Consider the following 15,191-nt stretch of genomic DNA (forward strand, 5'->3'; position numbering starts at 1 on the left):
GCGATGTCAGAGCAACAGCCTTTGTGCTTCATCCTCATTGTGGGAGATCAACCTCATTGTGGGAGATGCCAATTATGTTGAGAGCTCAAGATTCCACAGCATCCAGGAGAGACAGATGTGATGCTGGGGCACCAGCCCACAGGGGAGAGCAGTGCACTCTCTCCTTTGTGGGTGCGCCCAAGCATTACATCTGTTTTCCCTAGATAGAGCTGTAGACAAAGGCCTTGTAGGCTGTAAGTAGTTCTGATTTTTCAATGACTTACTTGGAATGACAGACTTTGGATTAATATGTACTTGCAAGAGACATTCACATTATTTAAGAAGAGGGAGAATTGCTTTGCTGTCCATGTCCCCTACCGGTCTAAGTCCAAAAAGGGCCTAACTCCGTGGGAAATCGATGAAACGTCCTGAAACTCGAACGCGTTCTGTAACTTATCATAATAAAGCCATGTACCAAGTTTCAGTTTAATATGTTGAAGGCTATGTGAAAAAAAAGTCTGGAAAACCACAAGTGGGATGGATGGACAGACAGACAGACTGAGAGCAAACCTATAGTTCCCTCTTGTGAAACTGGTAGGGGACTCATAACAACAGTTACAATTTATAGTTCCTCAAGTATATTGAACTTTGACACAGAATCTTTCTTTCTTCTATCCAGCAGCAATTTTACCAGGATGTAGGGTACCAGCACAGCTTCGCTGTATGGTCAGCGCAGGAGATGGGTTGTGGCTGATCGTGAAGCTTAGAGATTTATTCAAGAGACTGAACTTCTTCCAGGGGCTGACCATGGAAATAGATAGGTGGGTTTATTTGATGATTTTTCTGAAGCAACAGGTTGAGTGAGATTTGCAAGGATTGGGAGGCACGCTGGGTTTGAAAGACATGTTCTATTTAACAGACCACCATGTAATCGAATCCAGATCAGCAGAGAATGACACAGCTGGTGTCTGCCTGTGTGTGGGATGGAGGTACTGCAGTGACACAATGTGGAGTTTTTTGAAAAAATGAACGGAGGATTTTCCAGAGCATTGGAGAGGTCATTGATATATATGAGAAATGAGACTTGGCCCAAAACTGCATGTGCCACTCCTGCCTCAACTGGGAGAGTATGCACACTCACCTCTAAGCTGTCTCACCTGTGTTTGAATCCAGACCTAGCTATAAACTGTCTTCCTGGTGTTTCATGGGCAGGGTGATTCATCAATGCATGTGCCGTCCCTTGGATGGGTGTTAAACGGGTGTCCTTTCTGCCAGCATTCGTTGGTGGACGTAAAGATCCCATGGTGTCTTTCACGAAGAGTAGGCGAACTATCGCCAGCACCATGACAAAGTTCGAAATTCCTGCCCTAACCAGCAGAGGGAATTGCATCAGCAATACAGCCATGCCCTCAAACAATGATGCTACCCTGTAGTCTTGTGATGCACACGAATGAAGAATCATGGTGGGAGCGGTTTGATGACTTCCAGGCAGACAGGAGGTGGCCAAACAAGGACAGTCTGAAGAACACAGAGAAGTCAGAGTAGCATACTAGGATTTGAAAGCATGTATATTTATGTAATCTGGCCTGTCGCTTAAGCAGTGTCGAAGCTGGACAGACCTTTCTCTACCATGTTGTGTGAGAAGGACACAAAGTTCAGTAGATTGTAGAGCAGTAGAGCAGGATGGGTTGGAAACATTAAATTTAGAGGAAAACACAGACCAAAAACAATTTACCTTGGCTTGAGCAGAGACTGAGGTGTTGCCGCTTGAGGAGATTGATGGGATGTTGGAGAAGCATACCAGAGAGATGGACTTGACAAAGCCCTTCCATAGCTTTGAGCAGTGAGGCAAAGATTGAGAGTTCTGCTTTCATATTATTATATTATTTTTGGTTTTGACACATACCTGTTCCAATCCTTGCGGAGTGACCTAAAGTTGCCCTCAATCAGGTTAGCTTTCCATGTTGTGAAAGTAAACTGCTTCAACGCAACAGCCTTGCTCCAGGATTCAGTGTACCTTGACCGAGAGTATTTCTAGGATAGCTGCAGATTGGATGGGATAAACCTGCGCATGCGAGAAAGTAGACTTTTACAAAAGTATTCATAGGCTGAATCAATAGCAGATGCTGTCGAAGTGGCAGTCCAATCATAAAGCAGATTGTTGTCTTTGCCAGTTAGCCTTTGTGAACAGCCATATTCTGTGACATTGATGTTACACGCTTGCAACTGCAAGAAAGATATTGCCTTTGTCAAGTCCATTGTCAGAGTAGCCAAGAGTGGCAAAGGAGGAACGGGAGAGGTTGGGTGGAAAGTTGGTCCTTACCTTGCCCAGGAGGAAGGATGTAACACTTGCAGAAATGTAGGAGAGAAAGTTTACAGAAATTTTTTTATGTAGAAAATCTTCTTGAAAGCTAAAATACAGAATGGATCAGGATGCAACAGAACAAAAGGAAGAGTAGAAAGAGAGGGGGAAACACAGCAACAGCAGAGTTGAGGAATGGAGTAGAGGGAGATTTGTACAAATGAGGGATATGGGGTGCATGGGGGGGACAAGATGGATACAGAAGCAAACTCTCAGGAAAGAAAAACTTGTAATTTGGAAAAATCTTGGCTTTTGGATTGGTGATAGGGTTAACGGGGTGGAAAAGATCATTGTTTTAGATGGAGGATGATCAGAGATGGTGGTGAACAGCTGTCTTAAAGATCTGGGGGGAAGAATGAGATTGAGAGAATGTGGATGTTCTACAGGCAGGATAAAGAGGAACGAATGAGTGGAGGCTAGCAGGGATTCTGGATTTTGGGAGTTTCTCCAGGAGGGGGTTGTTGGTACACCATGTGAGCCAGGTAGAAACCTCGGGGGGGGGGCATGGTGTGGGGGCAAGGTGGGAGGGGTGGGATGGAGGGAGTACGGAAAGAGCAGAGGGTGCAAAACCAGAAAGGAGGTGGTAGAAGACAGAAAGACCACTGAACTGCCTGTGATGGGAAAGTGATAGCTCCATAGATTCAGCTATAGCATGGGAGTTTCCATTTATCTTGAACGCCTTGGTTTCTATGGCATCAAGCTGAGCAAAGTGTGAGGCAGGAGTGCCAGCCCAGAGAGGAGAGCAGTACTCCATCAAACTGTGGCAAAGACTTTGTGGATGGATAAGAGTTCAGGTGTGCCCAGGAAGGACTCTGGATGATGGAGGATGCCCAGCCAATGACTGGCTTTGGAAGCCGACTTAGAAATGTAATTTGTCCTCAAAAGATCATGGCTGAGAGTGAGGCCCATTGAAACGTTTGAGAGACTGAACTTCAAGATTGTTAAGAATTCAAATTTTCAAAATTGTCAATTGTCAATTGTCAAGATTGTCAAAATCTTAATTGTCAAGATTGTTAGATGGGAGGGTTTGCCAGATGGTCCTTTAGGAGGGGGAGAGAAAGTGAGAGAGAGAGCTAGAGTGAGTGAGAGATGTTAAGAAGGTTATAATTTCTTGTCAGTACTTACCAGTAGTGTGTGTGTGTGTGTGTGTGTGTGTGTGTGTCTGTGTGTGTGTGTGTGTGTGTGTGTGTGTGTGTGTGTGTGTGTGTGTGTGTGTGTGTGTGTGTGTGTGTGTGTGTGTGTGTGTGTGTGTGTTGTCTAGCTTCCTTCTTGGACTACGGTGCAGTAATTGGTCTTTATTTTGATTTGTCAGGATTGGAAGACATACAGGTATTCCAAGTGTTTGACCAGCTTGTTATTCTATCAAGGTCTGAAGAGAGGGAAGGGTCTGCTGCCTGCCTATCTGAAGAATGAGGGAGCTCATGGGAGAGGTTTTCCAGAGAGTCAGAAAAATCATTGATGAAGATCAGGAATAGGACTGGGCCCAGAGCACTGCCTTGGGACACTCCAGCGTTGAAAAAGAGAGGAGTGAAAGGATTCCATGGGAAACGCATGTTGGCTACGAGAGTAGAGGAAGCCTAGCTTTTCCACGAGCTTCGACTATGTATACAAAGAAAAAATCAGTAAGCCATGAGTGGAGTTACCCTTGGATGCCATAAACAGAGAATTTGGAGAGCAAGGAGGGATGCCAGACGATTGAAAGTTCTAGATATGTCAAGAGAGAGGACCTGATGTAATGTTATGTCTGACATTGAGGTCCTCATCCATTGTTGGGAGAGTAGAAGCAGCATGTCTGAGATAGAGTGACCAGGTCTAAATCCAAATAGAAATTGGTGATTTGAGATGAGTCATTGAAAAGGAATGATTTTATGCCAGCTGTGATGATGGATTCCATGACCTTGCAAATGATTAGAAGTAAGTTAATCTGTCTGTAGTTCAAGCGATCGCTTTTTACACCTTGTTTATGTAGTCCTGTGATGTTGGCTGATTTCCCAGCAGATAGAAGATGACCGAAGGTAAATGATATAGTGAAAAAGGCAGAGATGGAGGAAGTGTAAGAGCAGCAGAGAAGGTTTTTAGGACGCGTGAGCTGATGCCGTCTGGTCCAATTGCATATTTAGAGTTGAAAGTTGCCAGAATATTCTCCAGATTCTCAGTTGCAAAAGACAGAGTTTAGGAACAGTTGGCTGTGACTGGGGAGGGTGGGTGGAGAGAGTAAGTGGTTGCAGACACAAGGTTTGGAAGCAAACATGGAATTGAGGCATTCGGCCTTCTCACGAGTGGAGTCTGCTGTGGTACCTTTTGAAGAGATGGAAGGGATGAAAAGGGAGCATACACCAGAGACCGACTTGACAAGGAGCCACCAGGTTTTAGAGGAGGGAGACAAGTTTGAAAGTGAGGTTGGACAGATGTTGTTTTCTGGCTCTCCTGAGAGTGGACACACACTTGTTGTGAGCTTTTGGAATGGCCTGAGATTGCCTTCGGTTGGGTTTGCCTTCCAGGAAAGAGAAGGTAAATTTTCATCAAAAGAACTGCCTCATCACAGGATTTAGTATACCATGCAGGGTGGGGTGAGAGGGGAGGGGGAGAAGGGTTAAATAACTGAAGATGAGATGGGATTTTCAAATAGCTGAATTGGTCCTCACTGAAACTAAGACTCTGATCAATGCTGACTCATGTATCTTTATTTCTAAAAGGGAATCCACCCAAACAGGGGACAATGTGATGCAGCCCCAGCAATGTGACTTCACCAACGTCTCCTCTTGATATCTCTGCTCTCTCTTGCTGTTGCCATAGCCCACTCTCCTTCTATCCATGCACTTTTATGGGTGTGCCCCAGGCACGCTCCTGCTTTCCAAGGGCCAATCACACAGCTGTCTAAGATCTAACCTAAGCCCCTGATCCATCTGGCTTAAGTTAAACTTGCCTGGGCAGCCACCCAGCTATACCATTGTCCAACAAGGATAATGGCTTCTGATCCATGATGAGTGATGTGCTAATTTTACTGTCATTATCAACCTCGTTCACATTTCTCTACATTTGCTTCACCAAATGTTGAAAATATTACAACGATTCTTTGACAAAACAATAATAATCAGGTATGTACTTAATTTAAATTCTCATGACAACAATAATTACATCAACAATTCCATTCAATCATCGCAAAATACAAAAATTCTCATTTTTGCAACAACATCATAATATGAGTTCCTTTACAAGGAACTTCAATGCAGGAGTGAGCCATTCGGCCCATCAAGCCTGAACAATGGTTGCCAACCTATCGTTGTTCATGCTCAATCCATTTTAAATGCTGAGCATCAGGAAAACAAGCAGAGCACATAGTTTAAACTTTTTTCTTATAACTTTGCCGGGGTTTGAACTATCGACCTCCCAGACTCAGAGTATGTCTGGTGGTGTGGTGGTTAGAGCATATTCTCTGTGTTATGCACCCATTGTTATTTGTTACAATACATGTTCTACAAAAGATGCATCGTTAGTGGAATAAACTAAAATCAGAACCAATTGTTGCAGCTCGAGGGATGCTGGAGCTGGGGGGTGGTGGGAGTGCGGTGAGTGTGGTGAAAGCTGGGGGGTGGTGGGAGTTGTACTCGAAGTTAAAGTTCAAGATTTATTTGGCAGCCTCACCTGTGCCGAGGAATACAACGTCGTAAGTCCCATCCATGGCATCCACACGATGCACAGCCAATTGAACCAGAGCACCAGGGCCATTTGGCCGTACATACATGGGCCGTCCACCTAGGGGTGCCACCACGGCCCATACGGCTTGGTGCGCTCTTGTGAAGGCGAGCACATCCGGTGGCAAAGAGCGCGTAGATGGAAAGGTGGGGTCCAGTGAGTGACTGGGACACTGCGGGAAACAGCCAGCAAATCCAGCTGTTTATAAACATGCCAATCTATGTCAAAGAACAGCTGTTTCACCAGCTCATCCACTTGCAGCACAGTCATGGAATACGTGCAAATTGATCCAAGAAAAGTGTGAAATTTCATGGTTATAATCTATTTAAGCTGAACAAACTATAAGGTTCCGAAATGATGTAAGGTCACAAAGAGACATTTTAACCCATCGTCTACCTAATGTCGTCCTTCAATAAGCGGTTTTTATTAAAGGCCACATTGTTTTATTCCTGAATCTTTTTTTTTAATGTTGCTTTTTTGCTTTAAAGATCCCGCAGAACTACCTTGTGATTGCACTCAGGCACAGCTCTACAGATTTCTACTAATGCAAACAGTATTCCGCATCTGAAAATACATGCCTTCGTGATCATGTTTCTTTACTAACACGGATGTCGTTTGCTATCTCAATAAAACCTTTACTCTTTACTCAAAGCGGTAAATTGGTGCTTTGCAGGCAGGGCATTGCATGAATAAAAAAAGTTATAATAATAATAATTAAAAAATACCTTCAGTTTAGATATTATTTTGTTGGCAAATATGTCACCACTTCTTCCCCCGTTAGATTGAGTCTGTTGCCTGAGACGGATTTGTTTGGTCTGGTCTTGGTGTGGTGCTGGCGTGATCGGCCGAATGGCCTCCTCCTCCTACATCAAAGTTCCCTGTTATTCTTTGTTATACTCATTATGGAAATAAAACGTACACAATACACCACGTTGAGGAACTTCCAATCCGACTGCACTGGACGCAGTCATGAAGGAACGGAACCTTTTACACGCCTCAATGCCAAGTTCTAATATTGAAATATTTATACATTGTATATGTATGTGCACAGTGTTGATGCATTGTCATCCACTTGTATTCGTTGCCACCACTTCATGCCTCTGATATATACTTATTGCTGCGATTATCCTTTTTGTAGCTTCATTGCTCTAAATATAGTTCAGAGGGTGTGAGCTCGCCTCGGAGCTGTCTCGTCTGGGTTCCATTCTCAGCCTGACTATAACTGCAGGGCGTTGCACCAGAAAAACTGCTCTCCCTCTCTCTCTCTCTCGGATGGACTTTAAGCTGGGGATCTGTCTGTTAGCATAAGCCGGTGGACGTTAAAAATCCCACGGTGTATTTTGCAAAGAGTAGGCGTGGTATCACCAAGCCCCTGTCTAAATTCTAAATTACTGCCTAAATGCAGAGCTTGTCTCTGTGGATATTCCTTGACGACAGATTACAATTGTTGTGATGTCATAGTGTGGTTGCTATATGGTCGGGCAGCAGTTCCTCCACTGTAAACAAATTCACTCAACCAGGTGTTCGCATGTTGCATATGAACGGCCATCTTCCGCTATGAAGGGCAACCATAACAAGACGTGTACATTCAGCTGGACGGAGCGAATGCCTGTAATTGAAGTTTATTGTGCTTGAGATCCTCTGAGAATCGAATAAATGGGCATCGAGCTTTAGGCACCCCAGCTTTATGGAATCTATCCATCTTAAACCATATAAATGCCTTCAGCCTGGAGAACATGCGGGGTATTTCATGGGTCATCTTCAAGCATTTTCCTGTGCATAATATATGTTATATAATATATAATTTATATCAATCGGCCATATTTCTACAATCCTGTATAAACCACACAAGGAAGTTTAACGCAGGAGGAGGCCATTCAATGCACTAAACCCTGCACAACCATGCCAACATCTTAGCACTGAACTCCCTCATCCCCAGTACTTCTAGTTACCGATCCAATTCTCATTTCAGGAATGATTGAATTGTAGACGATGTATCGGTAAGTTATAAATGAACATTGTGTATGATATAGTGTAATAGTTTGTTTGTAAACACTGTACTGTATACACTGCTCACAAAAAAATCTTTTGCAAAATGAGTTTTGAAGCTTGTAAGGTTTTTTTTTTAATAGTAGATTCATTTGTCTTCATATTCTGGTTTAACAGGGCCAGCACATGATGGTGATACACTCCATAAACAAATATGATATGAATGGAAGCAAACTTTGAGTTGTTCTATGAAAACAACTTGGCTGCCTAAAATGAGTGCATAATTGGGAACGACGCCAGTCTGCCAATGATCATAGATAAGTTTACATTAACAGAATGTGCGTGACCATCGCTGAGCCCAACGCAAGCTTTGACATGTCCTGCCGTCGACCATATCAGATGATGGAGCTCTCGCTGTGTGCTTTTTTTTTGCCATTCTTCAACCAGGACAACTTACAATTAGTTGACTAAGCAACTTTGGCAATACTTGATGGCCATAAGCATCATGGCCTAACTTTGTCAATTGGATTTAAGTCTGGAGATCATCCAAGCTAGTCCACACAAGCGATGTGGCCCTGGAGTGCAGCAATGGCAATGTACACAGTGTGGATGCATTGTCATCTATAAGGATGAAGATGAAACCCTGCTGTTGGACCAGAGGGATGACTGCAGGCATAATTATCTCATCCCTTTTTCTGACACCACAACGGCACCCCTTCGAATGATAGCAACATCAGTTCTTTGGCCAACTTGAATGTCAGCCCAGATCATCAGGCTGCCCTCACCAAACCAACCATGTTGCCGAACGGCAGAATTATCCAATTGCTCCCCACCTTGTCTCCAGACTCTTGCACATGCATCTTTGAAGTCTAGATAAAATGTAGATCCATTGGTGAAAATAACATATGACACCTACAGTTTACCCTCAAGTTGTGATGTGTCAACTGTTGCATGTGCAGTTGTCAATTGTGCTGTTCAGAGGGATGCAAAGCAGGGGTCTTCTTGACCTCATGCCACTGTCACTAAGCCTATTCCAAACTCTCTGGGCCAGAATTTATTGGTTTATCGTTCTTTGCAGGTCATTCTTAAGAGATCTTGTTGTTGAAAAGCAGTTCCTTCTGGCAAGGATGACAAGATAATGATCCACATGATGGGTTTTAATCCTCGGCCCACATGAATGAGGTCTCTCCGTGTGCTCTCCAGTCTGACTATACCTTGCCATTGCCCTATAAATGACACTGCGACAAACGCGAGGAAGCAACTTCTGCCTGAGTCACTCCCCTTGAACCATACCGATGGCATGAGAATCTTTATTTGGAGTGAATTAAATGATGTCAAGCTATTCCTAATCTTAGACTACGTGGCTGAACAATTTATAGGTTGTCATGGGTTGTGTGTAGGCATGTATGTAGATTATGTGGGGAGGTGTGATTGACATGTGAATTCCCACGATCACTCAGTTCAGGTGAGGATAATGAATTTACATGTTGCACATTCGTAATTCAGTTTCTTTCCTGAACAGCTAATATAGTTTACATACTGTACACGTGTGACTAAGGCATTAATGAACTGTGAATATTGAGCTTATTTCACAGTTTAAAAGGTGTTGCTTAAATTTTTTTTGTAAGAAGTATATAATCCAAATTGTATATCTAAAGCTGACTGTGAAGTGGGAGATTGATCAAGTTCTCAAAGGATAACCAAGAACATCATCGTTAATGATATGCATCATCATTGTGATGGTGCAAATGCTTTATAACTACACATACCATGCCAGGCCGTGGATAAGGAACGCGCCCTGAGAATTCAGCCCAACGACCTGTAGGACCTGTACGGTGTGCAAATGGCCCTTTGAAGGCTGCACGGATATCTCTCATGGTGTATGCACACACCGCTGATCCCTGGAACACCGAACTAGAACATGGATAGAGAGCCAGAAAGAGAATTAAAAGTAAATAAAACAAGGGAGATTCATTGTAAACGAGAAGGGCACTTGGTAGAATGCATACCTCCGCCACACAATGCCTGATCCACGAGAACATATCGGGCCCAATACATTTTTGAAATATCGTGCTATATATCGTTTTTTGGTCCTATCTCTCAATGGTGAAGAATCACTTTCAAAATTAAATAATTCTCGTATCTGGATCCGGATCCATATTTGGATCTTCACCAAAATCGAATGAATTGGTCGTGGTCACACACCCAACCTGCCCACCAAGTTTCATCCGAATCCTTCCATAACTTTTTGAGATATCGTGCTCACAGACAGACAGGGGTGAAAACATATCCTTCTTCTACCTTCGGTGACAGAACACGAGGAACATAAGGAAATTAGACACAGGTGGAGGCCATTCAGCCCATCATGCCTGCACCACATCAACACCACACCAATTTATTAACACCAGATCAAAATAAGAAAACGCAAAAGAAAGAAAAAAATGTTTTTTATTTTATTTTATTATATTTTATTTTTTGTAGGTTTTTCTTCTTTTACTTTCCAGTGGAGGGGGCATGGGCAGAGACAGTCTTGGGTAAAAAACGCAGCACATCAACCACACAACACCCCTTGATGAGAGCCCCATCAACAGCACTCCGTGCATACCATCCGCGCGTACCAACAGCACATTTATACCATCACCCAACCATACTCAAGCTCCCTAAAAGTCCTTCCAACATCCCTACACCCCTCTATCTCTATAACCTCCAGATACCTATCTAATTCCAATTTAAACTTGTACACTGTTTCTGCTGCCACTACCTTTCCAGGGAAACCATTCCATGCATTTACTATTCTTTGAGGAAAAAGACCCCTACCTTACTGCCATCTTAACTCTCCTCTTCTTTACTCTCTGGCTATGGCCCCTGGTCCTATCATTGTCTACTTTGTTGAAGTTGAACATTAGAGGAAATGAAAAAGAGGCAGTTTAGGTGGAGGAGGTGTGAGAAACAGGGTGGGCGTGGAAATGAGATGACATGAAGTGGGAAAAAGCTTTGCAAAGAAGTAAAGAAATAGACCCCTCCCCCCCCCCCCCCATTCTTACATTGAGGATCAGTGTGAGAAGGTTATTTTAGCTGTCCCATGATGGTATTCATACTTTACCAAAGCAATGACATTACAAGTACTTAAAACCAAGAGCGTATATGAAACTATTTACTGCATGAAAACCACTGCCAAGTCCTGATTACTTACATAATGAGGCTTCCCAGGCAATCATAAAGAAATATTGTGGAATCTTATAACAGCAATATCGTGGCTTTCCATACATGTGGCTTAAATGTTCTAATTTGTTTCAGTCCAGAGCTAGGTCAAGTCGTAATTAGAGTGGAAAAAGCATCGTGTCTGGTTACAGAGTCTCAGTTTTATCTGAGCATTACCGTGAACTACGTGTTCACCATAGTACACATCGATTAACTGCACTTTAGTTAGCAGATTTGTTTTTATTTTGATGTACCCGTACTCTTTATAGCGTATTGGTGCTGCCGAAGCAGAAGGGTTATACTGTATGGTTTGCCATTGCCTTTCCAGTGTCGTTGGTCCTTGCTCTATCGTTTTAAATGCTGAATGTCAAGTGAGGAAGCAGTACATACCAGTTTTTTTCATCTTTAATATGATTCGGCCTGGGTTTGAACCACAGAGTATCTCCCAGACTCGAAGCGGACGCTGCTCTAGCCATTAGGTCACCAAGTCTGGTTAGCAGAGCATACAATAGCATTTTAACTTGCTTTGTGTCAAACACATTTTGTCTGCAAACAAGGTGGAACCATTGGGCTCACACATAACCTTACTGAGAGAGACAGAGACACTACTTTGACAAAACAATGAAGAAATTTATCATTATTGTGGACTCATTTATGCTTATGGTATGCTTAGACTTGGAGCAGGATGAGCAACTTAATGCCTGGGCATCCTCAGCAGCAGGATAGTGAGAGCAAGTTTATTTGAGTTTGCTGATAGACTGTGGTCCAAATTTCCTATCAAGCTCTCCCAACTTTATGCCAGAGGAGATTTTCTTCACAAGAGATAAAGCGCTAGGGAGTCCCAAAAAAAACTGAAAGTTTGGGCAGTGAGAATCAGCACGATGTTACAAGTACGATAGCTTTAAATCATTCCCTAATAAAACAGCCTCTCTGTGGTTTCAAGGTTATATTGTGGTTTCTTATCATTTACTGTCAAGAATATTAAGGTGGAATGCTTTTGCAAATTCCTAGTCCGTTAATTTATTCATGTCGATTTCTACTCACGACAAGAGCGAGTGAGAACCTTCATGGAATCCCACAAAATCACATAAATTCTCAAATAGGTCTTATGGTGGGGAATACGTCCAACTTTCAACATAGCGTTTACAATACATCATTGTGTGTCATGCATGATAAAGTTTGCCAATGAAGGCCACCGCACGACACGTCATACATAAGACTTGTGTCGGAGGAAAATTTGAACATATCAACACCCACCCTCTCCCACCCCCTCCTCCAAATCCCCTGCAACTTGAGAATTGACAACAACTTTTCTGCCCTTTAGCTGATGTGTAAATGCCTTTTAACCCCATGGAAGGGGTGTGGCTTTGTCCTTGCGGTTTATCTTGAGAACTAAGAAGACCTCATGACCACAGCCAAACAGGTCAAAATACAGGAAGCCGTTCGGGTTAGTTTGGGCAGTGATAGTTCAGAAGTGATTCAGCTTCATCGTGAGTTCAGAAGCCGATATTTTGTTGTGAAGTCTTCCAAGGTATGTAGACTGTGTTCTCGATAACATAAGTTGTACATAACCATGAGACATGTTCGATACAACATGTTGGTCAACCTTTGATGGTTAGAGGCTTTGAAGGGATCATTACCCTGTGTGCGTAGCACAAAACGGGGTTAAAGCAATTGGTTCACTCTGTCTACTAGTGTGTGTGTGTGTGTGTGTGTGTGTGTGTGTGTGTGTGTGTGCATACATACATACATCTGTATGTATGTATATATATATATATATATATATATATATATATATGTATGTATATATATATGTATGTATATATATATGTGTATATATATATATATATATATATATATATATATATATATATATTATAAAACCCCGTTTTAAAATGTATATATATATATATATATATATATATATATATATATATATATATATATATATATATATATATATATATATATATCTTCTCTTCTTCTTCTTTTGGCTGCTCCCGTTCGAGTCGCCACAGCGGATCATCCGTATGATCCGCATAGTGATTTGGCACATGTTTTACGCCGGATGCCCTTCCTGACGCAACCCTGGTCGCCTCTTACGACACAGGGATATATATATATATATACATATATATATATATATATATATATATATATATATATATATATATATATATATATATAATTGGGAAACTACTTGATTTCAATTGAATGTTATATTTTGAATATTGCAAAACACGAATCGGAACATGGATCGGAACACGAACATGCAGTTTGGTAGTATTTTGGCTTTGAATTTGGCAAACTGTACGGTATCTCATCCCGATCGCACATGCACACAGCGCAGGGAAGCAATTGCTTCAGTCTGCCTGTCTGGCAGTCAAAAAGTTGAAAGTAATTCCAAACAGGAAACTCACTGTTTTTAAGGATGTCATAAAGGACACAAACAACAGGCATGAAGAATTAATGTTACGTGTAATATACGGTGGTTTATCGGAGAGTGCATCAGCAGTGGCGAACTTTTGATTCAATGAATTGTTTGTTTGTTTTCTACAGCCTTTAAAACCTTTATTTTAATTGAATTACTCATCTGAACACTGTAGAACATAAATCACCTTGTTTGCATCTCTAAAAACGTCTTGTTTAGCAGTACGTACATGGACAAAATTTTACGTCATCTTGACCAATCAAAATTGCCACATTCTCTGAGGGTGGAATAACCGTGAGGTTCAGACAAAAATAGCGACATCCCGCAATGCAATGACAGAGCTAACTTCGTCCAAAAGATCTGTTTGTTGAAGTGAATCTTTTCCTCAAAGATGTTCCAAGATCGTCAGTTTCTCGAGAAAAGAGTTGGCAGAAGGTTCAGCTTTGGACTGTTCCGTTTGACCCATCAGCTTTGTACGGTAACCATCGCTCCTGTTATTCAAAGTTCACGAACAAAGCTAAGATCGATGGTTCTCAGAATTGCCAAGTAAGATTTCAAAACACCCTTCCCACGTCCTTGTTTTTTAAAGACTACGTCGGGTATGGTGCTCCATGAACTCTCCAGTTGATTGCAGCCACCAAATATTATTTGCTCTTTTGAACATTTTAACCATAACATTCATGCTTACCCATGTGTCTCATTATTTTTGAATGGCTGTCCTCCCTTTTCTATAAAACAGCAGCAGACTTTTCCTGCACCAATAGTTGCTAATGGGGCCTCTGCTGAAAAGGCTTTAAAACAAGTTCATAAAGACACTTTTCTTCCAACCAATGGATTTAACAGCATTGTGTTAAGTACAAATTTATTTATATTTCAACATTCATAATTCTTACAAAGGTCTGCAAACATTATTTGCTCGAGTTGTTGACAAAGCTGTTTACGATATTTACAAAACCTATTAACCACGTAACTAACCACCTATGGTTCAAAGCCCATGCTATGTGACATCTCCGTGGAACATTCAATCTTTTCCTAAAGGACATAAAAGCTAAAAACTCTTTCAACGCTGTTGTTTAAGAAAGCAGTCATTGGTAGTAGGTACATACATAAACCACAGCACGGCTGCCAGAAACCATCATTCAAGCACAAAATCTTTCCATTTTCATGGCAACCTTATCTACTGGTCAAAAAAAACATTTTAAAGCTTCGATCCCAGCAATGTCCCCTCCCAAGGTGAAGGTGAATAATCATCAACCTTTGTTCAACTCTTTCTCTCTGCAATCATTACTGATGCTCATTTATCAGTTGAATACTCCTGTAATATTCCTGTAAATATGAATGAATAGTTTGACCTCGAGTCAAACATTAAACTTTTTCTCCAGGTTTGGAGCACGACCGGGATTGCTTAGGTCTCTTAACTTGCATCGAGACACCGATTATATCTTAACAGGGAAGTTGTTTGAGGCTCACGTTAGCTATTTTCAATCCACACGAGCTTAAACGTTTTGGATGTCGGTTTCTGATTCTGTCCTG

At 41.9% G+C, this 15,191-nt stretch overlaps 1 protein-coding gene across 2 annotated transcripts in view; it reads right to left on the bottom strand.

Annotated features, from left to right (window-relative positions):
* LOC147019666 (semaphorin-3D-like) overlaps positions 1-15,191 on the bottom strand; it is a 137,838-nt gene that overhangs the window by 46,618 nt on the left and 76,029 nt on the right. For both annotated transcript variants that reach the window (XM_085894269.1, XM_085894270.1), the window contains exons 11-12: positions 9,796-9,940; positions 5,987-6,209 (exon numbers count right to left, since the gene is read on the bottom strand). In XM_085894269.1, the coding sequence (XP_085750395.1) occupies positions 5,987-6,209; positions 9,796-9,940 (368 nt within the window). The remainder of the gene's footprint in view (positions 1-5,986; positions 6,210-9,795; positions 9,941-15,191) is intronic.

This window comes from Eptatretus burgeri, chromosome 9 (assembly GCF_056783735.1).
Source record: "Eptatretus burgeri isolate ZD-2024b chromosome 9, Ebu_testis_v1, whole genome shotgun sequence".
NCBI lineage: Eukaryota > Metazoa > Chordata > Myxini > Myxiniformes > Myxinidae > Eptatretus > Eptatretus burgeri.